The sequence below is a fragment of the Mytilus trossulus genome, chromosome 1, assembly GCF_036588685.1.
Source record: "Mytilus trossulus isolate FHL-02 chromosome 1, PNRI_Mtr1.1.1.hap1, whole genome shotgun sequence".
Classification (NCBI taxonomy): domain Eukaryota; kingdom Metazoa; phylum Mollusca; class Bivalvia; order Mytilida; family Mytilidae; genus Mytilus; species Mytilus trossulus.
The window spans coordinates 39,362,313-39,388,717 of record NC_086373.1 but is presented as its reverse complement, the minus strand read 5'-3'; the positions used below and the strand labels follow the sequence as shown (position 1 = coordinate 39,388,717).

The window sequence follows — 26,405 nt, the reverse complement described above, 5'->3', positions numbered from 1 at the left end:
ACTGCATGTAAAGTATCAATAATATATTTTCAATCTGTTCGATATAAACACCTATCTAAATTTCATGACAAGATTTTCAGCAGGGTTCCTATTGAAATTTGTGTGTTTAAGCTATGTTAAAAAGATAAAAACTTGAAAATAATTTTTGAATAAAGGACTTCCTATGTTTCAAAATTTGAGTGAACAAAAGCCTACAAAAAAAGCCAAATTTTGATACATTGCTATAAGATTTGTCTAAAACCAAGCTTTAAGGATTAATTGAAAATATAGAACTGATATTGAATCAATACAATACACGCAGATTTGTGAGTTGATACACAGTGACACATCTTCATTTTTTGGCAAAACTTTTATAGCAAAATACAAATACACTGTAAAAGAACTCAACAGACAAGGGTAAATCAATATGCCCCCCCCCCCCCCCCCCCTTTTGACAGTTATGGCATATAATTGGTGTTTCACATCCTATTTCAGTGGTTTATTTAATGGTGTGCCTTCCTTGGAGACCATGTATTAGATAATGAAATCTCTCTTCATTCATCCTTCACATATCAATAAGAAATAATTTTTTAACTTTTTTTTTATTTGTGTACAATAGTACATTGTCCACCTCAGAAAGTTGTATGAGGTCTGCTTGTTGTGAATCTTGGACGATTCAGTCTTCTGTGAATTCTGTGTGTCAGTGGGAATCTAATCTTGGAGTTCTGTAAGAAAAAGTAACCAAATATTAATATGCATTATTTTAAAAGCTATACAGTTAACAGATACAAGTTACAGAGCATACTTGTTATTTAACACCGACTCATTCAAAATTGCATGAAGAAAATTCCCGATTCTTGCCTAGAGTTGCAGTTTAACTATGTTGTTAATGTATGTGGTAGATATGTGATTAATATTCAGTGTTTAACCCATATATTTATCTGTATCTAGACTAGAGCTTGTAACATCCATAATTCACTTCACACTGACACAAGATAGTCAGGGAAGGCGACTGGTTTTATTTATGTAGCACATTACTTCTGGCTTTATCTAACAACGTGTCAGTAAGTCAAGGGAACGTGCAAGTACAGTGAAAATATTAACCTCTTTAATTGCAAACTGGATCATTTGAATAATGAGAACAATCTTTATCAAAACAAAATGTACAGCCAAGGTTCAATAATTTGATTTGATATCATGTCAATACTAAGGATCTGCAGTGCAGTACTACAAAAAAGTTTTTATAACATTGTCTTGTCATGGATTACTATCATATGAAGTAGCATTTATAATTAACAACAATCAGCAAGTTGTAGGACTTTAAATAATTTCTATAGTACAAATGTATTTACGCGATTAAATCAGGAGCCTTTACATTGTACTGTAGTGTACATTAAATTACTGATCTGTAACATCCATAATTCACTTCACACTGACACAAGATAGTCAGGGAAGGCGACTGGTTTTATTTCTGTGGCACATTACTTCTGGCTTTATCTAACAACGTGTCAGCAAGTCAAGGGAACGTGCAAATGTATTGAACTCCTCTTTGCTCTTTTTATATGGTTCAATTCAACATAAAAGGTCAACTACAAAACTGGAACTGAATCTAAAGAATCATTGAAATAAGTTCTTTCATTAAAAGAACAAATTTTTTCAGTGGATGATTTTTGTCAGATTTTTTTTACATAACAGACCAGAACAATATTTTGATAACTGACTTTGTGAAATAGAAATGACATCTAGTACAATGTAAGTGCTATTTTAGATCTGAAACTCATTGCGGGACATTTACCTTGTCCAAAATGTGCCCTGCAGTGTTGTTAACTATACAAAGTATTGAGAGACAAAAAAAGATAGAGACTGCTAACTCATTCTAACATGTATCAAGTTTATGACAATAATGGGGAGATAACATACTATTGTGAACCCATATCATGTTGGAGAAAGTAATGTTTTTTTAAAAACAAAAATCAGACAGTTATACAACAGAAAATAAATCTGATGAAAGTAATTTTTTATGTGTTTAACTTCTGATCTGTAACATCCATAATTCACTTCACACTGACATAAGTTAGTCAGGGAAGGCGACTGGTTTTATTAATGTAGCACATTACTTCTGGCTTTATCTAACAATATGTCAGCAAGTCAAGGGAACGTGCAGTCATAGTTAAACATTTCTCCTTTGTACTGATTAGGTTCAATGCCACTGTGAAAGTCAACCATTTAACTAAAGCTTGGACAATTGAGAAATTCTTTTGAAAAAACAAATCATATGGGGTAGGACTTGTAAATTATTTTCTCTGTTAGAGGGTGGAAAAGGGAGGTAATTTTTTAAAAATTTTGACGACTTTTAAAATAATATTTTGGTGTTTAATACATATATATTCATGAAATCAAAATTCATGTTATAATTGACTTGACCATTTAGTGTTTTTGTTACATAAGCAAACAAAAATATCAAAGACTAAAATGCTAAGACTTGGAAACAATTCATCTATGCTGATTTGAAAATATTTTAATCAATATCAAAACTTGTACTGGTGGTGAACAAAAAGGAAGTCTATCCTAAACTATTTTTGAACATACTCTTGTCATAGAAAACAATCATATTAACCTTATCTAACACCAAGCAGCAAATTATGGAACTGAAATTACTTCTGGTGAGCAAAGGAATTTTTACTGTTAAAGGCAGGGGCCTCCAAATTAACATTGTATTGTACAGAGTTCTTTAAACATACAATTACTGATCTGTAACATCCATAATTCACTTCACACTGACATAAGATAGTCAGGGAAGGCGACTGGTTTTATTAATGTAGCACATTACTTCTGGCTTTATCTAACAATGTGTCAGCAAGTCAAGGGAACGTGCAATAATAGTGAAACTATTTCTTTCTTAGATGAGGGTAAACACCACTCCCAAAATATTCCATAGCAGATGAAATAATTATCAGATTCTTTACATGAACAACATTTATTGGTTTTAGGCTAATAATCTAATTTCTAGGAGAAAATGAAAATAGACATTTTTACATCATGCCTAGCACACTCAACACAGCATACTTTTGTCAGATTTGAAACTTAGAGCCCTATATTAAACTTGCTTAAAACAAATCTAGTGTCATACAAAGCAGGATGGAGACTAAAATAGTCCTATTACAGATCAATTAAGTATCAAATTAAATGAACAGACAGCTTGACAATCCATCAATACTTTAACAGACCTGTGCGGAACAAATATACTTAGTATCAATACCTTAAACAGAGGTTCATTAGACAGACACTCTTAACCACTTATTAAAACCTACGGTCTGTAGTACTGAATTTGGTTTTATATGACAATAAAAGAAAGAGATTTCAAACCTATTTTGAACAGTGAACAATCACATTACCTATATATCAAGCAGCAAACAGTTTAAACAAATTTCATATTTTTTGGAGGGAATTGTAACATCCATAATTCACTTCACACTGATACTAGATAATCAGGGAAGGCGACTGGTTTTATTTATGTAGCACATTACTTCTGGCTTTATCTAACAATGTGTCAGTAAGTCAAGGGAACGTGCAAGTACAGTGTGTAAGATTGATCAGATAAAGATACTTCACCAGAAAATAAATATCAACTGTATGTTATTATCAGTTTCTGTGACATTTTTTTGTGTTTCATTAATTTTTGGAGAGAGCAAGCAGAATGGACATTCATAGTTAACATACATGAAATTGCTTGACATTATTTCTTCTACATTTGGAAGCAGCTACTTCTTCAACTTTAATGATCTGTATTGTTGAGGCTCTAGCTCTATGTCTGGCTCCCATGTCACGATCTATAATCAAAGGATAGTGTTTTAAATACATCACAATATCCAAGCAAAAATATTTTCTATTGTTTTTTTTAAAATTCTTTTTATCATAAGAGAACTTTGAACAAAAGTGTACATCATTCAGTAATTATGATTTAAATAAAATGTATCTTTTTTTCTAATGGGTTTTACAAAATTGTAAAAGAACAATTTCAACTAAATTTTATATGGACACTCTCTCGTGGCATTAATTATGCCTGTGTGTACTGTATATTACTTCTCTCATGCAGGAACTCAACCTTTTTACATTTATAAACTCCTCAACTTTATCCACTGTTTACTATATCTTAGTTTGTACTTAAGAAAGTTAGGGACTTACAACATTGTGTTACTGCACCAGCTGCTGTCAGATCTCTGTACTCTCTGTACATGTTATGGATGCCACTTCTGGACACATATCTCAACCAGATACCAATGTTCTTTACTTTAACTGGCTTCTTTTCATAAACCTACAAGACAGAATATCATACTTACTTATCATATTTTTTTTCTCTGTGTGCAAAGTGGATTTTCAAACAGTTATAAATAAATGACAGTGACAGACTACATTGCAAAGTATAATATGAAAATCATTTGAATTTTCTCAGGTTTTTAAGACAAAATATTTAACATCTCTTGTATAAAGTTCTGTAAATCTTAAAACGTCTTGATTTATCACATGATCATTTGGAAAGAAATGTATCATCCTGGATGCTCTATGCAAAGCAAATTACAAGTCTTCTCTAAACATGTGAAAACTTTAAACATTATTCATTTTGTCAAGTTCTAAGGTTCACAAAAGGTTTTAATGATTTCTCGCTTACTTTTTCTCCACATTGGACTATTTAAATTATGCTTTGATTTTTTTTATTTTCAAAAATAATAAATTTATATTTGATTTCTATTTTGGTTTTAGTCCAAATACCTACATGTGTTGTGTTTAGTGTTGACCAGGAAGGAATGTTGAGGTTATTGTGTTTATCAGAAACTAAATGGCACATTTTTGAGATACATAAAAACACTATTGTGTCGTTTGATATTCAATAAAATGACAAAGACAATTAATATGTGCAAATTAATAAATGAAAGTGTTGAGACAGTCAAATTATTGCTCTTGTTTGATGGCTATCTTTAGTTCTCCTTTGATGGTGTGTTACATCCATAATTCACTTCACACTGAGATATTCTACAGGGAAGGCGACTGGTTGTATTAGTGTAGCACATTTCTTCTAACTTTATCAAACACTTCAGTTTGTAAGCTAAGGGAAATTGCATGTAACATACAGAGGATTGAAGAGTTGCTCCATAAGATAGTACCCTTGCAAAGGGATACCAAAATACAATCATAGGATTGGAACTACATTAGGTACAACTTTTCATTTTTTCTTACCTGTTGAACAGACAATATTTCACCACTCATCTTCTTCATTTTTCTCAACTGAGAAACAAAGTACCAAAATCTTGATTTTGCTGTACATTTGTCTTGTGCAAATATTTTCATCTGATAGAGTGGTGGAGCTCTATTTTTGTCAGATGGCAGAGATCTGCCAATGACCTTGTACTCCTTTAACTGTAAAAGAAAAACATAAAAATACAAGATCTTGTAAAATTTATGCAATTAATACAATATAATTTTTTTTTGTTATATGATGCAATACACCTTATCGCTATTTAGTCCATTCCTGGAAAAACAGTCATTTATACAACTTCCTGTTTAGGTCACGTGGACCGAAAATGGAGGTCATCAGCAGTGAGCTGAGGGAGGAAAAACTTTAGAAAGTGATCATCAAGAAGCTTTGATATAGTATGATCCACTTTTTTCGAAATTAAAATTTATCATTAAAAAGTATCATGCATGGGGATTTGTTTAAACAGGGTCCCAGATAGATTCAACTGGATGAAAAAGTTGTGTAATTTTAGAACTTATCCGGAATGGAATAAATAGCGATTAGGTGTATTTAGAGATCATCTCACTCAGATGTTTCAATCGAAAATTGTAGTTAAATAAGAAATGATATAATTTTAGAAAGCAATTGGTATGGCATTCTTAAATATTGTATTTAAATCATACATGTGATGAATTGTGAAACTCCAGAGATGCATCTAATTGTTGGACCTGTTAAACCTTAGGGCAGAATTTATGCAGGTCCGGCAAAACTTGTTGTTCCGCAGGACCTGATGGCCAGCAATATTTTAGTCTGCCAAACTTTATTCCCCGTCGGTCCCTGCAGAGTATTTTGTTATGATGTCAGTTACACCGGTTATGGCGTCTGGAAGTTTTTAGTTCATGAAATATTTCATACACAGGATTTTTTTTATCTCTCTTCAACACAGGGAGACCACTGAGAACAGGATTTTTGTAACCCCGTTGGGAGTTTCATGTGTATGTTAAATTATCTTATAGTTCCTACTGACAATACCTTTAGTTTACTACATTTCAATTAAACCATTTCGTAGATGTGACATGTGTGAAACTATTTCAAATATTGTACATTTTTTGTATAATTTTTTGACGTTCAATATAGGGTACTTTCCATGTGAAAATATACAATAACTTTAAATAAAAAGTTCCATAAGCAAAGCTAAATGTTTAAGCACGTTAGAGTTCTTCCAAAATGAGTATAAATTATACTTTTACGTGGATACATATGCACCTCCCCCTTTTTTAAGAATGCAACTTAAAACCGGTTGTACGGACAAAATGTTACAAATAAATCGATTATTTTAACTGACAACAAACTTTGGTTTATATTGTTAACCCAAATTATCACTGGAGATATAAATTTAGTGTTTTATTCTGGAAAAGTATCACTGTATACCTCGCCTAGGACTTTCATGGCGAACACGAGGAAAGAAAAGACAAGTCTCGTGCATTTTCACGATGACGAGAAACTGCAAAAATTCATTATTTTTTTTTATTCCCAGAAAAATGCAAAACATTTTAAAGAAAATGAGAATTTGTAGGCTCAAAAATAAAATAATATTTTAATTAAGAAATATTTTTCAGTACGTTAAAACGTGATCTTGGAAATAAATATGGCGACTTCGGGGTGACGAAACGTGGCTCATAGAAATGCAATACCTTGCTACTTATATCAGGTAATTTGACAACATTACATCACTATTTAAAAAACGACTAAACTGCACAAAACTACATGTATCTTTCAGTGGAAAAAAGTAAGTGCAGTTAAGCTATAGAAAAGAAATATATGGTTTAGCACTGTGTAACAAATTGCGTATTTGTAAACAAATCAAGCTCTTCAAATAATTTTATGAATGGAATTTTAAATTATGAAAATTAATTTCATGAATTAAAAGTACAGCAAATTTACTTTCTGAACACGACAGCATAAAAAAGTTATATATGTTCGAATGCAATGAGTGATATGATGACAATGTCCATGTGATAGAAAATGGAGAATATTGTGGTAATGGCCCTGTGTCTGTCTGTGATTTGTGTACAAATATACATGAAGACATACTAGTTGAGTTTAATAGGGAAGATCTTTTGTGGTTCAATTGGCTCAATTGGTCAGAGAGCTGAATCCCGCTGGTACCTTTAAACGCTTGTGAGTACACACCCATGGTAAAATATGAATATATTGCCAGGGCAGTTCCAATTGAACTCCAACTTCTTATATTTATTAATGAATGAGTAACCCGACGTCATACAACAATGACGTAAGAATATATCCATTTTACAGGAAAAGACATGCTTTGTGAAACCAAAAATCATCACAACAAGGAAACATAAACAAAAGATGTTTAAATGTGGTATAAGCCATTGTTTGAAAATACATATAAGACATACAAGTACATTATCATTTAAAATCCATCCAAAACTATCTAAATAGGTTATTGTAAATTGTTTAAGCATGTCACTTATTCAGTTTGCTCTGTTCTTTTACTCAATTTACAAAAAATGATTTAATAGTGCACTTAATTATGGAAACGGCTAATATGTGCTTCTACCTTGACCGCTTCGAACCTTAAGAATTGTCGTTTTTGTCCTATAAGAATCAAAATAATTCATGGGGCTTGAATATATCATGATTTTACCACAGGTTGTACCTTTATGCTGATTTTTTTCCACTCCCTATCGCTCAGGATAAAATATTTGTCATAAAGGGACAACCCATGATCTTGTCCCTTGTAGTCCCCCATTTCGCTTTTCTCTAAAGCAGCTTCAGGGAGAAACTTATGCCCCCTAGATTTTTAGTGAAATTCCCAAATGTTATCTAATGATTTTTGAAAAAAAATTGATCCAAAGCCATAGCAAACAATCGCACAATTAGCAATGATTAGCAAAATAAAAAACATGTTCTCCCCAAATACAAAATTCATGGCAAGCAAGGCATGACAAGGAAGTACATGTACCAAATTGTCAGTATTCAAGCAGAATGCTACAAAAAGTTTCTTAAAGCTATTGATGCTTGGAAAATTTAATTCTTGGAAAGTGTGGTGACCCCTGCAGCCTGCTTCTTATGTTTTTATTGTTAAATTAAAATTCTGTCATTTTTTTACAGGATGCACATTGTATTTTATAAAACCAAGAGGACATTTGTATGACTGTTACTATTATCCATTTGAATGGATGAGGAAGCATTAAGGGGTTTAAACCCTATATCTGATCCACAACTACAGAGGAGGGTAAGCATTGTAAACATTTAGAGGAATATAATGTATAACCTTGAAAAATAGAAATGTTTAATTTTGAACTTGATGTAGAATGTATGCTTTTTGCTCAAATGCTCAATAACATTAGACATTTTAAATCATATATTTTGTCTTTATTAAAATATTTTTAATAATTTAGACAGAGTAAGTTAAAAGGTAATAATTTGTAATTTTCTTTGAAATTGCATATTATACACTTAAAAATAAACAAAAAGTATTCAGTGTACAAGGGCATTATAAAATTGACCTGGTGGAAACCCTTAAGACTTTGGTTAGCACAAATTGATGTTCCTGAAAGAATTTAAGATCCATCTTTAGGGTCAACAATTTCATATTGTTTCTTATAAATTTGAATGAATCCTTTTTCAAAGGCAACATTTCAACAGCAGGCCTCTGGTGATTATTGAAAGTACAGGGCAATGAAAACAGATATGATTAAACGGATGTTTTTTTTTTGGCTCAAGTCCTCCATTAGTGTCTTTCCTAGCAGTACATTTGTACCAGTTATCCTGAAGATTTATGTACTGAAAAAGAAACAGAAATAGAGTCAAGATGAAACATTATAAAACCAGTTTTTAAAGCTTTATTTATAATACATTTGATTTATATATAATTACAGGCATTGCAGTACTTTGAACAATTAAAGTCTTTGGACAGTGGATGGAAGTTGTGTGCAGAAGCATTTGTTAATGGGTCTTATCATGGGTAAGGCTGATTGTCAAGAGACTCTTACTCCTATGTCTATCAACTTGTATAAAGCACTAGAATATTGTATATGGTATGGAGTAGTTTTATTGTGTCAAGAGACCACTATCCCCCAGAGACCAAATGACAATGAGCAAAAGCAATAGCTATAAAAGGTCCTAACGTTAACAAAAAAGTAAAACTGTTCAAACACCCAAAACTGCAGCATATTTAATGTGAAAAACAAACAATGAAAAAAAATGATATACAGTAATTCAGGAACTTATATATTAACATATATATGTTATATGTTAGATATACTGTTCCCACAGTAAATTGAGTATCAAACAACAACAAATGTGTGACATTATAGTTCGTGTAGTTATTTTTGTTTTAATATATTGTTATTTTGTGCTGAAAATATAAACCAATGATACTAGAGTGTTTTCCTTTTGAAAAATGTTGAGATGTTTTATGATGTGCAGGGATGATAAAATGCAGCATCTTTAATTTAAGTTTAGCATTGATTGTACTTTGATTTATTTGTATTCTATACTATAGGGTTATTGCATGAATATTGGGGAATATTGTCCAGAGTAGAATCTTAAATTGCACGAGTTTGCAAGGGACAATATTCATGCAATAACCCTTTTATTGTATAGCAATATAATATTTGAAAGTAAAAATTGGTTTAAACTAAGATTTTGTTGTAGATGACATCATGAATTTTGAAGATTTATTGCACTAGTGCAATATTAGAATTTATTGCAGGCTAACTTTTGGTTACTTTCTGTGGGAAATATTATATTGCTATACAATACTATTACTTATTTTTCAGGAATGATCATGTGAAGTTTTTCTGCTTACAAGTGATTGAGAACTATCTAAAAACAGGATACAGCCAGGCTAACCTTGATGACCACCAGAATATTACGTCTTTTATTGCTAGATGTCTACAGTTACAGGTACTTGAGTTTATGTTTTTCAACAATAAATAAAAGTTTAAAATATGATGATTTGTTTGGTGATTTGAAGTTGTCACATAAGTGTATAAACTTAGATTGGAGTAGTTTGGTCTTGCAAAGTAGTCACTTAATATTATATATAAATATTATTTCTTTTACATTCTCTTTATGTGTTTTATATATTACAGGTGAACTATGTTACCAATATGAAATCAATGAAACACTTGTACATGTACAAATACTGTAAACCAACTTATTTTCGCGACTTTCGCAAGTAAAAAAATATCGTGAATTTTAATCTTTGCGAATATGTATAAGTTGGATCTCTTCTTATTTTACCACATCACTCAATTAGAAAATTTCAAAATTAAATAGCCGCGAAGAGGACTAGATAGGATCAATCGTGAAATTAAGTATCCACGTTTGTTTAAATGTGTTTTGCACAAGGTGTATTTCTTTCCAAGGTAGTTCAAATGTTAATATAGATTGAATATGTTGATGCAATATGTTTCAGGGATCTGAAGGCACTCAAGACAGAAGTTTCATCAGGAATAAGATAGGTCAGATTATCTCCCTTGCCTTTGTTCAGGATTACCCACACAGGTGGCCATCTTTCTTCACAGACTTGTTACAGACAGTATCACCAAACCACCATTCAATAGATATTTACCTGAGAGTTCTCCTGGCCATAGACAGTGATGTGGTAGACAGAGAGATTGTACACACTGCAGAGGTAATTTCATACAGTTAATTTTCAATATATAGGCTTCAATTCAGTGAAGACACTTTTTTGCTTTCAAAAGATGCAGCGAAGCATCCAATAGATGAGTGAATCCATGTTCAGTGTGATTGATAAATAGGCTTATAAATGGTGCATTGAATCAAAAAAGGCTTCTTTATATAGAAGGATTCCTTTATGAAGGCAGAAAATTGAATTTAACAAAACGGAATATTTGCAACATATATTTTGTTTGAAAATAGGTGAACTTAAACTTCTGTTTTAATTGCATAGGACTATAACTTAAAATCAGATTTTAATCATATTTTTTTGGTCTTGTTTCCAGGAGTTTCAGAGAAATACATTGATCAAGGATGCCATGCGAGAACAAGCTAATGGACAGTTAGCAGGGACATGGTATGAAATTTTGGTAAGTATATTGTTTTTTGATAGAAGTTTGATATAAATGTTATAGTTTTTATAACATTTAGCTGTTATTGATTTATAATGTCAAAACTTACATAGTGAAATAGGTGGCCATTGTATTTAATTTTACAGTTTTCCATTTTGTATTTCAGACAACTTATGAGACATCCAACCCAGAAGTTGTTTGTATGTGTTTAGATGTCATTGGAAAGTTTATTTCATGGATTGACATTAATTTGATTGCCAATGACAAATTTGTGACGGTTCTGTTAAATTTCATGACCTTGACCTTAATAAGAGAGAGTGCATGTGATTGTATAACAGACATTCTGAACAAAGGAATGGATCCAATCGTCAAGACAAAGCTGGTGGAGTCTTTTACCAATGTACTGGAGGAGAGAGGAATCTTAAGTCCAGTAGAGGTAGGTTTTATAACAGAATTAAATAGACATCTAGGGTGTTTTTTCATGACCATGACTACCCATGAGGGTCTTGCATGGTCAGCCACTTAAAGGAAAGTTTGCTGCAGTTCTATTAGTGTTAGCTTATTGGCAGAAATTCAGTTATTCTACGGAAATGAGAATATAAAACTGCATAATAAAAATGATGTGAAAGGCAGATCATTGAATTACAATGTAGCATGGCAAAACATTTGTCAAATATACAGTTGTATTATTATGAGTTTCTTAATTTTTAAGAGTAATGAAAGAACTTATTATTTAAAGAGAGATTTATCATAGATTTTGATGTATGTGAATCAAAATTTGAAAAAAATCATGCATCAGGAACTCTTAAACAGCCAATGATACACAAATACATGAAAACTTGCGGAGCTACATTATATGAATTAAAAGGAGGATATCATTTTGAATGTAAAATCAGGATATCATTTTGAATGTAAAATCAGGATTAGAAGAGAAAGTGCTTTCTTTGAATGTTAGTCTTCAAAGCAGTTATTTATTTTTTTTTATTTTTTTTTAGGACGAAGAAGGTGATTTCCTTGCCAAATTATCTAAGCTGGTAAATGCCATTGGTGTAAACTTAATACTGGCCTGGCAGAAGTAAGTCTAAGAACTATTTATTTGATGCATGCTTCAGCTTTGATGTTGTTGAAGTCAATATAAACTTTTTAAAGCATATATGTGAAGATTAACATTATTTACATACTGGAAAGTTTAATTTGTCAAACAATGAACATGTTGGTCACTTTTAGAGTGATTTTAAATTCAGTGTATCAATAAAATAATGTTAATTGCGAGAAAAAAACATTTAATTGAAAAAAATTGTTCATAGTCAAACATGTATACTGCAAGTTTAAATTTTATTATATAAACATGGAAAATATTTGACATAATTGTTTATACATTATTAAACTGCTTTGCATTAGATTATTGAAAACAGAAGACAAGGAAAACACTGAAGCAACCTTACAGGCCTTAGAGAGTAAGGTTCCATTGATGTTTCGATTTCTTAGTGATGAGGATGATGATGTTTCTGGTGCTGTAGCTCAATTCTCACAGGAATATATTGCCTTGTTAAAACAAATGAAACCGCTCAGCCAGAAACAGAGGGAAAATATGGAGGTAGGCTTTTTATAACTTATAAGAAGGACTGAGGAGTCTTTAAGTTTAATTGCAATATCAATTATACTAATAACAGTGTTTTATATTAAACCTGAAAAAAACCCTATATAATAAGGGCTTTTCCAGAAAATACTATGTCCCCCCCAGGGAAGGCAATTTTTTTTAAATATTATGTGGGTGGTTGTATTTGAAATACCAAAATGCAAAGGGAGTGCTGTTCTAATTAAATTTTATTTCTGTGGGTGGTGGGGGTTAAAAAAAAGTGCCGTCCCTGGGGGGGACATAGTATTTTCTGGAACAGCCCTAAACAGAAGTAAACATCTTGATTTAAGTTTTGCCCCAATATGAATATTGCTTGTCTATATTTACAAACATACATCTGTTTAAGATATAGGTGAACTCTGTATTAAGTTCATCTCTTTAAATTAGGTATTATATATCTATGGTATTTCATTCCTGTAAACCCATTATACAACATTAATAAACAACTCTTTGTGAATTTTCATGCTTGAATGATTTTGATGAAGATTTTTTTTAATCAATGCTTTTTTGTACAGGTTTCACGGTGTTTGCTTGTTTTAAATCTGGTTGTATCTTTCTGATTTGACTGATATTTTATGCCCTTTACACTAAGTGCCCAGGGCATTTAGTGTTACCCATGTCAGTCACGGTTATTCTGAAATCCATCCTAATTGCTTTAACTTGTGCGTTTATGGCAAATGGAATTTTGCAGCAGGTAGGAACATTGATGTTGTCCTTATACATATGTAAAACCAAAAGGTATATGGAATTCAGGTATCTGGAGTTGAAATATGAGTTTTATAAATACCTTATTTCTTTGAAAACCCTTATGTTTTACTTTACTTATTTCATAAAATTAGCACCTTGGTTTAATGACTAAAAACAAGAACTATTTTCTGTAGATACATTGTGATCAGATAATTTAAACCAAGTTTATGTGTGTTGCATTACTTAGAAACCTTAAATACTGTCATATGATTGGAATATAACTGAATCACCGACCGTGCAAGGGCTGCGTAGCCAGTCAAGGTCATTAAAAACTTCCATTTGTTGTGATAAAGGAATCAGTATATGTTATATAAATATACAAAATGTATATTGAGTTCCACAGATGCATACTCTTTAAATGTAATTTCTTTGTGGATTTGATGGACCTTTATGTCATTAGTAATGATTGACACCTGTACATTGATTGGAGATCATTAAGTGTCTGATATTGTAACCAATAATTACCTAATACCTGTTTTTTTTTAACAAGATGAAAACAGGTTGGTACAAGTTTTGAAAAATGGAACTATTTTCTCAACAGTATTTTGATTTCAATAGCACATATGACAGCTGGATTATGACACTTTTTAAGCAGACAAGGAATTGTATTGCATTTTGAATTATTATAGAAATGTCAATAAGATGATATTCCAACTTTCAACCTTGAGCACAGAATTTTTACTTCATTAAAACAGTTATTACATGTGTTTGACTTTTGTGATGACAGTGTTAACATGGTTATTAGACAATAATAATTTTTATTATAGATGTCTACGATTTCCTGTAATCCAGGATGTTGTGACATCAATGAATTGGTAGAAGTGCCAGTTTGGAATACCTGTGGAGACCTGTCTCAAAAACGAGATGGGCCACATTGCTTTGGAATTCACAAATCTTTTGACAGCGATCAAAGTGAAATAGGTGCCTGCAACAACATAAATGATTTTGAAGTTTCAAACCATTCTGATCACAATGACAGACAACACACTCATTGTTGTTTGTCTTCAATTGAGAAGGATCAAGAAGTTCTGTTTGAAAAGGAGAAATGGTATTTTTCTTCACCAGTAAATTTGACAATAGATAACAACTGTGATATGACTGTAAACAAATCCATTGAGACACACAAGAACCATGATAAAGGTACTAGCTTTGATTCCATTGGTTTATTATCCTCATGTCAATCAGTGCCTTCAGGTGTGACCAAGACAACCCCAGATTGTAATTTACCAGAAACAGAATGGAAGAGACAAATAAAAGGTTTAGAGAGACAACTGAATGATAAACAATTTGAGTTGGAAGATAAAAACAGAAGATTTTCAGACTATATTTTGAGATTAGAAAAGAAGTTAGTGGAAAGGGACAGACAGATATCAGATTTAAAGTATACAATTGTAACCCTTGAAGAATATGAAGAGTTGCCCAAGTGTGGAGTTAGGAGTTCACATGCCTTAGATGGTTTTCAACACCTCTGGGAAAAGTTCAAGCCTAACTCCAAATGTTCCAGTGAAAGATATTTTGGGAGTGAGTCTGCTAGCACAATGGCTGCCAAGAAATGTGAAAAGATCACGAAAAAAGTTGTCGTTCAACCTGTTTCTAAGGAAAAGACATGGATTTCTATAACAAAGAACGTTGTCAGTTCCTACCAAGGGGATAAATACCCAGATCAACTTTATAGTAACTGAATTGCTGTCATGGAAACCCTTAATCCTTGAATGGAAGCCAACAGACTTAGTTTTGAATGGAATAAAACGAGACGCAATTTCTGTTTTATGTCCAAAAAAAATATTAAGGAAAAGGTATGATAAAGCCACTCAATGTAAATAAAAGAGATTCATAATTCTATTCATGCATATTTTTTGTGTTAATAGGCCTTGGCCCATAACTTATTTTTATAAAAACAGTACATTTTTGTAATCTCAGATGTAAGACTCTTATCATACCTTTCCGTCCTTCCTCCACTTTTGACTTGGAGGAGATTCTAGACTTTTAATGTTGACAGATTGTCTGATTTATTATTTTGATACTTTTGCATGTTTTGTTTGGAATGCAGTCAAATGCATCTGTTATGAGATTTATTGCACCAGTAGCTTAAAGGTTTGAGTTACATATATACATGATATATGCATGTAACACATACAAAAAATAATTGTGTATATTCCTTATCATTGTTAGAAATATGGTTCAGTCTGTGGTTCAATAACTTTGTCAAGCCATCATTATGTTCATAGAATTTAGAACTTTGTGTAATTCTGACAGAAGCTTTTTTTTTATGATAAAAAATAGCTTCTGCAGAAAATAATTTAAATTCATTTTACTACATGTATTTCCTATATTTCAATGATATCTATTAAAGACATGTTTTTTGCCAGTCAACATTACACATTTACACTGACAGCAGCAATCACCTGAAAAATATTAGAACCTTAAGGGCCCTCTGTTTTTTTCTTCAATATATTTATATAAAGGGAGATAATTCAATCTCCGTTATCAAAAATCTATTCAAAACTATAAATGCATGCTTCATTAGAATTAATAAAAGAAAAATTTGTCTGAGGACACAAAAGTGCCGGCCATGGCTTTGAAATTTTCAAAATAAAAAAGGGGCACTACTATATGAAGGTAAATGACTTAACTGCCTAAATTCAATAACAAAATGTGGTTCTTAGCATTCTGCACAAGTTTAAAAAAATTTGCATTAGGCAAAATTAAATCAGAAATATTTTTTTTTAGAAATTTTCTGAACAGCTCTTCTGGTAAAATGTATGTGGGTCTGGGAGGGTAGAAAGGGAAGTTATATTATTGAAAGTGGGTCATGGGTTTTATCTGTACGCGTCTTTTACCATTATGCCAAATTATCTCAAAAATAGTTCTTAGTTGTAGGGATATTTTGAAAGTCCCTTCCTACCCTCTCACATACATTTTAATGGAATAGCTCTTACTCTAGAATGGTAAGTGACTCGCTGACCAAATTTGAACTCTGCAAGTTTTGGTTCTTAGCATTGTGTATGAGTTTAATAAGATTTGGATGCTTAAAACTTGTGAAAGAGTATGGAAATGAAAATTGGACAAAAGGACAGAAGAACAGACAGTCAAGGTAAAAAAACATAATGCCCTTTTGCCTATCAGCAGGAGCATAAAAATATATATTTCATGTGATAAAGACATTTGACAAAAAAGAAGAAGAGGTGGTGTTTTTTGCTGCATATTAACATTCCAAGTATGAAACCAACATGAAAGTTTCAAGTTTATTTGTTTATAACTTTTTCTCCATTTCTTGATGGAAACATTTGATATCTAGATCCCACTTTAAAGGACTTGTGTATTACCTTTAAATCAAAAGCTAGTGCAGGAATTCACCATATAGTTAGTTGTCTTCTAGCTATGAAGCTATCAGTGGTGTCAGCAATTATTTGGATTTCTGCTCAAGTTAGCTTGACAGGAACTTCTTGTGATAGATTAATGAAGTTGCATATCACATCAGTTTGATAACTATTTTGAGGCCCTGCCCCCTTGGGTATGGTACAAGGACTGAATTAGTTAGCAACTTTCAATGATAAGTTTTCTGCTTAAGTCAGTTGGTTAGTTTGATAAGAACTGCTTATGATAGATCAAGGATATTTTCTATAAAGTTGCTTTTATTTCAGTACATATCAGTTGGTTAACAGCTTGAGGCCCTGTCCGCATTAGGTCATAGTCAACTGACTCTTAATGTAGTACCAATTTCCGATATTAAGTTTTCTTCTAAAATTATTAAGTATAATAGGAACTGGTTATACTAGACATTGATATTTTCTATAAAGTAACATTCACAGCCCTGTCCACTAGTTAAATTGTATTTTTATGCCCCACTTCGGAGCATTATGCTTTTCATTTTGTTTGTCCGTCTGTCTTGCTTCAGGTTAAAAGTTTTTGGTAAATGTAGTTTTTCATGAAGTCCACACCAATCAAGTTGAAACATATTCCCTATGATATCATCATTTAAAATAAGAGTTTTGACCCCAATTTCACAGTCCACTGAACATAGAATATGAAAGTGGCATCTGTTTTTTGGACGCATTCTTGTTCTGAATTTAATGACGACAGGCAAAACATATCTCTGAGTGAACAGTTTATTTTAATACACATTGAAAATAGCAACTGTCTACTAGTGTCCATACACATTTTTGCTAATATAAGTATAGAGTATAGACTATAGTTAATGTTTCAATTCCTGATGTTTTCTTTATTCATCATTTTGTTATGATTGTTGCAAGTACTTATATTGTATATCTACTTCATGTACTAAATATTGCATTATTTATGTATGACATTTTAATAATAAAAAGTTCACAAATCATTTGTTTGTTTGTTTATTATTTGTAATCTGTCTTTGATGAGTACTATTGTTGAGACATGAGATTTTGTCAATGGTTCACTGAACAAAGAGAGTCGGGTAACTCACTGATCAAAAATATATTTGATTTTGAAGAAAATACAGAGAAATTTATATTTGTTTTATGATTATGTGTTTATACCAACCAGTTTTCTTAAAGAAATTCTTTCACATATAATTATTTATTACAGGGACTGTTGTACATTGTTATAAAAAAGATGACCTATGATGAATCTTATGATTTTGAACATGAGGTAAGTAAAGTTACAGTTAAAGTACTTGAGTGTATACTCGTTTCATAAAAAAGTTAGTTCATTGGAATGTTTGGTGAACAATATATTTCTTTAGCCAATAGGAAAAACAATTTGAAGGCACATTCTAGAACATTTATTTTAAGAGGCACACCTAGTAAAAATTTAGTTTTTATACGACCGCAAATTTTGAAAAAATTTTCGTCGTATATTGCTATCACGTTGGCGTCGTCGTCGTCGGCGGCGGCGGCGTCGTCGTCGTCGTCGTCGTCGTCGTCGTCCGAATACTTTTAGTTTTCGCACTCTAACTTTAGTAAAAGTGAATAGAAATCTATGAAATTTTAACACAAGGTTTATGACCTTAAAAGGAAGGTTGGTATTGATTTTGGGAGTTTTGGTCCCAACATTTTAGGAATTAGGGGCCAAAAAGGGCCCAAATAAGCATTTTCTTAGTTTTCGCACTATAACTTTAGTTTAAGTTATTAGAAATATATGAAATTTTGACACAAGGTTGATGACCACAAAAGAAAGGTTGGGATTGATTTTGGGAGTTTTGGATTTAACAGTTTAGGAATTAGGGGCCAAAAAAGGTCCCAAATAAGCATTATTCTGGGTTTTCGCACAATAACTTTAGTTTAAGTAAATAGAAATCAATGAAATTTAAACATGATGTTTATGACCACAAAAGGAAGATTGGTATTGATTTTAGGAGTTTAGGTCCCAACAGTTTAGGAATTAGGGGCCAAAAAGGGACCCAAATAAGCATTTTTCTTGGTTTTCGCACCATAACGTTAGTATAAGTAAATAGAAATCTATGAAATTTAAACACAAGGTTAATGACCATAAAAGGAAAGTTGGTATTGATTTTGGGAGTTTTGGTCCAAACAGTTTAGGAAAAAGGGGCCCAAAGGGTCCAAAATTAAACTTTGTTTGATTTCATCAAAATTGAATAATTGGGGTTCTTTGATATGCCGAATCTAACTGTGTATGTAGATTCTTAACTTTTGGTCCCGTTTTCAAATTAGTCTACATTAAGGTCCAAAGGGTCCAAAATTAAACTTAGTTTGATTTTAACAAAAATTGAATCCTTGGGGTTCTTTGATATGCTGAATCTAAAAATGAACTTAGATTTTTTATTATTGGCCCAGTTTTCAAGTTGGCCCAAATCGGGGTCCAAAATTAAACTTTTTTAATTTCATCAAAAATTGAATAAATGGGGTTCTTTGATATGCCAAATCTAACTGTGTATGTAGATTCTTCATTTTTGGTCCCGTTTTCAAATTGGCCTACATTAAGGTCCAAAGAGTCCAAAATTAAACTAAGTTTGATTTTAACAAAAATTAAATTCCTGGGCCTCTTTGATATGCTGAATCTAAACATGTACTTAGATTTTTGATTATGGGCCCTGTAAGTTTTCAAGTTGGTCCAAATCAGGATCTAAAATTATTATATTAAGTATTGTGGAATAGCAAGTCTTTTCAATTGCACAGTATTGTGCAATGGCAAGAAATATCTAATTTCACAATATTGTGAAATAGCAAAAAAAAAATTAATTAGAGTTATCTTTCTTTGTCCAAAATAGTAAGCAAGAAATATCTTATTGCAAGAATTTTTTAATTGAAGTTATCTTTCTTTGTCCAGAATCAACTTAAATCTTTGTTATATACAATATACAATGTATATTCATTTTTTACTACCAACTGATAAATTTAAATAATCTTTACCATTCAGTGATAACAAGCAGTTTTTTTACATTTTATTTACAGTTTATTTTATGATGTATTTAAATGAGTAGTTATTGTTGCAAACTCTATTAGAATATTTTAATTGAGATTAGTTTTGGAATAAGGGAAAGGGGGATGTGATTAAAAAATTGGGTTCAATTTTTCTCATTTGAAATTTCATAAATAAAAAGAAAATTTCTTCATTAGAACACATTCATTCTGTGTCAGAAACCTATGCTGTGTCAACTATTTAATCACAATCCAAATTTAGAGCTGAATCCAGTTTGAATGTTGTGTCCATACTTGCCCCAACTGTTCAGGGTTCAACCTCTGCGGTCGTATAAAGCTACGCCCTGCGAAGCATCTGGTTTACTTTTTATTTTGAGTAGCTGTATGGGGTTACTTTAGTCATGGATTGTTTACTTAGCCTAGACAACCTCAATATTTTTTCTTCATATGGACACTGATTGGGAAGAGCATACAACTTAACCTGCATTTTATTATGGAATTACATTAAAGAAAAAATTACTTCATATGTTCATGTATTTTTTCAGGGAGAAGAAGAAGCCATGTTTCAAGAGTACAGGAAACAACTGAAGACTATTTTTAACAATTTAGCTGCTTTAGTAAGTTTTTTCAACCTATAGTTTGTTAGTCAGTCTTGGAAATGCTCAATGTAAATAAATCAGGATTCAAAATACTTTCAAAAGTATAACAATAGCTTCTTTCATATCTCCCAGAAAATGGTGAAAAACTAGACTAACATGATAAATTGAAATATTCAAGGCATATATAAGAAGTAAATAGTTATAACACAACACTTAATTCAGACAATCAGAGGTAATATTTGTGACATTTTTCATTAAAGTATGAGTTGTTAAAAGAAACCAGAAATTAAGATATTAATGTATTTATCCTTGAAATCTTGTATATTTGTTCATGTTTATAAATGTACAATTTTATTTTATTTCAGGATGCTCAGCTAATAATAGTAACTGTTCACAATATTTTGACACAGACTTTGCCCAACTGGGAAAGGGTGGACCAGTTAGAGACAGAATTAGCCATAAGTCTGTTATATCAACTAGGAGAAGCACTGCCGGTAAATACAAAAGAGAAAACAAATTTTATTTTTTGACACACATTAAATCAACCTTTGTACATCAAATTTGTGTTACAGTTCCATTGACAAGAATAGAAGTAGCCCTTGAACTATGAAAATTTTGTACTTTGACTCTCTTTCTGTGCAATGCCTGCAGAATTAGAGCTGATTCTATGACTTAAAGATCACTTTCACATTCTGTTTAATTAACTTGTCTTTTCATGACAAGACTGCAGATTGGGGCATCCATGTTGCAATAACACTTCTAGTTTTAAATGATTTTAAGTTTTGACCTTTATAATAAGATAAAAATATTGGTACCTGAATTTCCTTGCATCGTTGAGAATGGTAAATTGTTATGTTAATGAAAAATTGAGATATTATTGAAAATCATGTGGTTGACCAGGTTTGATTAAGTGTCCATACTTATATTGATATGGACTCCTAACATGGTGGAAGGCTCAAAAATGTTAATCAATAACCATAGATTTATTCATTGCTCTTTTTAATTACAGGAAAAAGAAAATGACAACAGAAATTTTATTTTGCAGGCTACACAAGGCCAACATTTTAGTGGGGATCTAACAAAGGCGTCTGTTTTACAGGAAATGATGAGATTGGTAAGGGTTATTTGAAAATTTAAATTGGCATGTTAATGTGTATGCTTTTCTTAAGTTCTGAAATAATATCTTTTAGGTAAAGAAACTGCATAAGTAAAAATCAAGAAAAAAGATTTGATTTATTTATTTTCCTATTGTGCATAGAATAACTATATGAAATTACATAGAAGAGTTATCATTGAAAAAAACATATTGAGCAGCAGTGTTTAAGCATATAATATAATATGTAGTCATATTTTCATGCTTGTATTGCTATATTAATAAAAAAAAAAAAAGAGAGAGAAACAACTTGATTATTGTATTCTTCCTTAGTGCCATAAACATCAATAAAAGGTTAATTAAAGGCGAGGTTACTATATGAATACTTTTGTGTCTTCAAACATTTGAAAATGTAACTTTTATTTATTTTCAGTTAATAACAAGTCGTGTGAGTTGCCAGGGTCACATGTCTGTCATGTTACAGTTCTTTGAGACAGTTGTGAGATATGATAAGTTCTTTAGTGTAGAACCACAACACATTCCTGATGTACTAGTATGTATTCCTTCAAGTAGTTGTGTATTGAAAAGTTTATTTTATGAGTCTACATTATAGTTGAAAAGGGTCTGTGAAATGAATAAGTGAATCACTTCAGACCTGGGGCAATAATATTGGACAAGTGTCAATACCTATTTCTTCTGTAAAGCCAAATAATTCAGGTCCATTTGCCTTGAAAGATGAAGACAATGACATTTGAACCATTAATTTAGATGTTGAAGGAAATATACATTTCCTATTAAATATACTTCTTGAATATATAAAAGTCAAATATCCATCTTGAATATATACTGAAAATATTGTGAAGTCAAATTTGGGTCTCATAAATATCATATATATTTTTGTATTTGTCATTATTTAATCTATATAAAGTTAAAATATTGTTTTCCTTTTTTGACAGATGGCTTTCACTGATGAAAGAGGATTTCGGCATCGATCAGCTCAAGTTAGAAGTCGTGCATCATATTTGTTTTCAAGATTTGTTAAAGGTGTGAGGTACGCTCATTTATATCTGTTAATGTTGTAATATACTTTCAAAGTAACCATAATAATTTTCATGATTGCATGATACAAATTTATGAAAATATGAGTATACTCCAATGAGACAGTGTCTAAACCAAGACATCCATAAACAAAATCCTCTTTACCATTTACTAGCGTCCTCTTGAAAGATAATGGTTGAGTACAATTTGTGATTTTTGTAAAAGTTGACCATTAGCATAGGGATGATGAATTAAAGTAATTTACCTATATTCAAATTAAAAACTAAGGCAATTCTGCTAAGTAAACCTCATAGATAAAATTGAAATGTATGGTAAATAAAATTCTAGTGTGTGGTTTCTAAATGTTTGTACAATTTTCAAGAAGTAACAAATTTGTATGGTTTATTCCAAATTTATGATTTTTTAATAATCGTAAGTCTTATTTCCTTCTGTTTGAATTGTGTCTTATCGATGGAAGAACATTTACTTTCTTAGTAAAAAAAAAGGACATAATTGATGGCAAGAAATATTTTAATAGCATAACAATCAGAAATTCTGTGTCTTCTCTAAAAATAAAATGATAATATTATATTCCACAGATCTCACATTCATAACTATGTTGAGGAGATTTTACAGAGAATTCAAGATCTACTGGTACTGAATACACCAGACAATGGGTACCAGCATCTTCTGTCATCTGATGATCAGTTGTTTCTTTATGAAACTGCTGGAAGCTTGATTGTTTGCAGTAATCTCCCAAGTGAGGTATAACACTGTTTTTTTTCAAGTAATAATTTATTGTTTTTGGGCTTGTTATTATTAAAAAAGCTATCTACTTAGTCCTCTGTTCATGCATATGGCAAGGAAACCTAGTTCTCAACTATTGCAAAGAATTCAGAGAAATTTCACACAAAATCATTTGGGTATTTGCATGAAAATAATTGTAGTGTGCTGTTTTGAAGCGGAGGTAATTACTTAGGAATTTTTTTATGCCTCATTTTGATCAGCTTACTACATCGTGCTTGATTATTTCTTAAAAAATATAATTGCCTTAAAGGGGCACTAGCTGTCAAATTCATGTTCACTGATTTGATTCAAACTCTCACATTTGATTTATTACACACTAAAGCGCATATTCAATTACAAAAAGTCTAATATAAATATGTACTCGATAATACACCTAAACATTTTGCCTGTATTTTAGTCCAGACGCCTTCTAATTACATTTTGGAGGGGACTGTTGATTGTCACCTAACACGATATAAACAAACATAAATAAAAATATTGAAGAAGAGATAATTAACTTTCTTACCAACATACTCCTGCATGAAAAATGATCCCAGATCTGTTTATATGAAATATTTTAGAGTCAGTTGATGTTGTTTGATATCAAACTATTTTTGACTAAGTTTATGTTATTTTTTTTCAGAAAAAGCAGACATTGATGAAAAATCTCTTATCTCCAATAGCAACAAAATTTGAAAGTTTATTAACCAAACTTGTTGCAGAAACTAATCAAGAAAAACAACTAGCTTATGCTCAAAGTATCAACACTGCCACTGCTCTTGCAAGGTATGGATATAATATGCTAAACCAACCATGCATTTCTACTATTGTTAAGTTGGAAGTTTCCATCAAAAATTATTTTTCAAATGTTTGTAAATTTTATTTTGAAAGTTTAAAGCTATTTTGCATAGGTCTGTTCCAAAATTTTTGACGGAGGGGTGGGAGTTCAAACTAATTGTGTGTGGTTAAATTTCTGTGGAATTTTGTAAGAATTTTAAATACCCTTATGCATTTAATTCTAGAACAACCCTTATGCAGGCATTATCTATTACAGTGGAAAACATTGAGGCTTTCACAGGTTTGCTAAAGCTCACATGCTAGATAAATTCCCAAATACAGTACAAGTTCAAGCATTCATAGGATATTGCCTGCAATTATTTATTTATTTATGTTGGCAGTGATAGTTGCAATTAGTTGTGTTTTATAAAGACCTATCATTGAGAAATAAATGGGTGAATTTTTTTGTAAAATGTATTGAATATATTTGTCTTTTCAGTCGAGTCAGTAAAGGATTTTCTAGTCAACAAACTATGCAGGTGTGTGGATGTGTTGATACGTTTACAGATCTGTTAAGATTGTTTTTACAAGCTGTTAATGTTCCATTACACAGACAATTAATTCATACAGGTAAATATTACACAAATGTTTGAAAAAAATTAGAGTCTTCAAAGACAGAATAATGACTTTAAAAACTATTGTCATCAATAAAATATTAAAAGTATTTATAGTCTTGACTTTGAAACCTAAATAAACTATTTCCTTTGAGTTAGCTGTGGGTGTTTTTGGAGATTGTTGGGGACAACAAGCTTTGGACATAATTGTTTATGAGGAAAATACATGTAGGATACGTTCAGCATTATTTTGCTTTTAATAGTCAGATGTGGTATTTTTTCCTGAATAATGCTTTGATTGTCAGCAAGATTATAGAATAATATTATTTTGTAGTCCAGTTGTCAATTATGATGCTTTGAGTATGAAAAAAACAGATGGTATGTTGTAAATTTATCAATGTCCTGTGAAATTGAAATGTTTCATAATACCTTATATCTTTTTTGTCGAGCCTTCGACTTTAGTCGAAAAAGCGAGACTAAGCAATACTACTTTCCGTCGTCGTCGGCGGCGTCCACAAATATTCACTCTGTGGTTAAAGTTTTTGAAATTTTAATAACTTTCTTAAACTCTACTGGATTTCTACCAAACTTGGTCAGAAGCTTGTTTATGATCATAAGATAGTATCCAGAAGTAAATTTTGTAAAAATAAAATTTTATTTTTTCTGTATTTTACTTATAAATGGACTTAGTTTTTTCTGCGGGGAAACATTACATTCACTCTGAGGTTAAAGTTTTTAGAATTTTAATAACTTTCTTAAACTATCCTTGGTTTGTTCCAAATTTGGACAGAAACTTGTTTATGATCATAAGATAGTATCCAGAAGTAAATTTTGTAAACAAATAAATCCATTTTTTCTGTATTTTACTTTTAAATGGACTTAGATTTTCTTCCAGTGAACATTACATACAGTCTGCAGTTAAAGTTTTCAAAACATTTATTAGATTCATTAATTATTCTAGATTTTTACCAAACTTAGACAGAAGCTTCTTACAATCATAAGATAGTATCAAGAGGAATATTTTTATTGATTTTTTTCCTCATTTTTGTTTAGCCTGTGATTTACAGCAAAAGTAGGCGAGACACTGGGTTCCGCAGAACCCTTACAAATTTTTTTTGTTTTGCATTTTTAAATGAATTTATAACTAATTTTATTTTCAGGGGTGCGGCAATATTTACATAGAATGGTTGTGTGTATGGAGAAAGAGATTCTTCCTTTCGTTCCTGTTGTTTTAGAGAATTTATTAAAGCAGCCTGATGCAAGGGAATTACATGATTTTCTTCCCTTGATGAATCAGATGATAATGAAATTTAAAGTAAGTTATAAACATGCATGTAGATATATGTGGATATATAGGAGGGTAGTAATGCCCTTTACAGTCAGGCGTCAAATATCAACGTGAGCAACCAAATAGCATCAAATTGGTTAAAATTTTAAAGTGATTCTTTACAATAACCGTTATATCATGATTGGTTT

General features: G+C 31.3%; 2 protein-coding genes across 4 annotated transcripts in view; one reads left to right on the top strand and one right to left on the bottom strand.

Moving 5' to 3' along the window:
* Positions 1-562: 562 nt before the first annotated feature.
* On the bottom strand, positions 563-6,697 carry LOC134724149 (large ribosomal subunit protein eL20-like). The gene is made up of 5 exons (XM_063587438.1): positions 6,644-6,697; positions 5,215-5,394; positions 4,165-4,294; positions 3,700-3,809; positions 563-704 (listed from the first exon to the last, which is right to left on the bottom strand). The coding sequence occupies exons 1-5, from the start codon at positions 6,659-6,661 to the stop codon at positions 612-614; spliced, it is 531 nt and encodes a 176-aa protein (XP_063443508.1). The 5' UTR covers positions 6,662-6,697; the 3' UTR covers positions 563-611.
* A 147-nt stretch (positions 6,698-6,844) lies between these two features.
* LOC134724113 (exportin-T-like) overlaps positions 6,845-26,405 on the top strand; it is a 28,684-nt gene continuing 9,123 nt past the window's right edge. The window contains exons 1-19 of one of the 3 annotated variants that reach the window (XM_063587435.1): positions 6,845-6,923; positions 8,351-8,474; positions 9,121-9,206; positions 10,024-10,150; positions 10,665-10,883; positions 11,215-11,298; positions 11,447-11,716; positions 12,276-12,355; positions 12,682-12,877; positions 18,230-18,292; positions 20,568-20,639; positions 20,987-21,115; positions 21,631-21,735; positions 22,148-22,267; positions 22,671-22,765; positions 23,352-23,517; positions 24,182-24,324; positions 24,815-24,945; positions 26,090-26,244. In XM_063587435.1, coding sequence (XP_063443505.1) covers positions 8,415-8,474; positions 9,121-9,206; positions 10,024-10,150; positions 10,665-10,883; positions 11,215-11,298; positions 11,447-11,716; positions 12,276-12,355; positions 12,682-12,877; positions 18,230-18,292; positions 20,568-20,639; positions 20,987-21,115; positions 21,631-21,735; positions 22,148-22,267; positions 22,671-22,765; positions 23,352-23,517; positions 24,182-24,324; positions 24,815-24,945; positions 26,090-26,244 — 2,301 coding nt within the window. In that variant the 5' untranslated portion in view covers positions 6,845-6,923; positions 8,351-8,414. Of the gene's footprint in view, positions 7,002-8,350; positions 8,475-9,120; positions 9,207-10,023; positions 10,151-10,664; positions 10,884-11,214; positions 11,299-11,446; positions 11,717-12,275; positions 12,356-12,681; positions 12,878-18,229; positions 18,293-20,567; positions 20,640-20,986; positions 21,116-21,630; positions 21,736-22,147; positions 22,268-22,670; positions 22,766-23,351; positions 23,518-24,181; positions 24,325-24,814; positions 24,946-26,089; positions 26,245-26,405 lie in introns of all 3 variants that reach the window. The other 2 variants (XM_063587436.1, XM_063587434.1) reach the window with 2 other exon arrangements.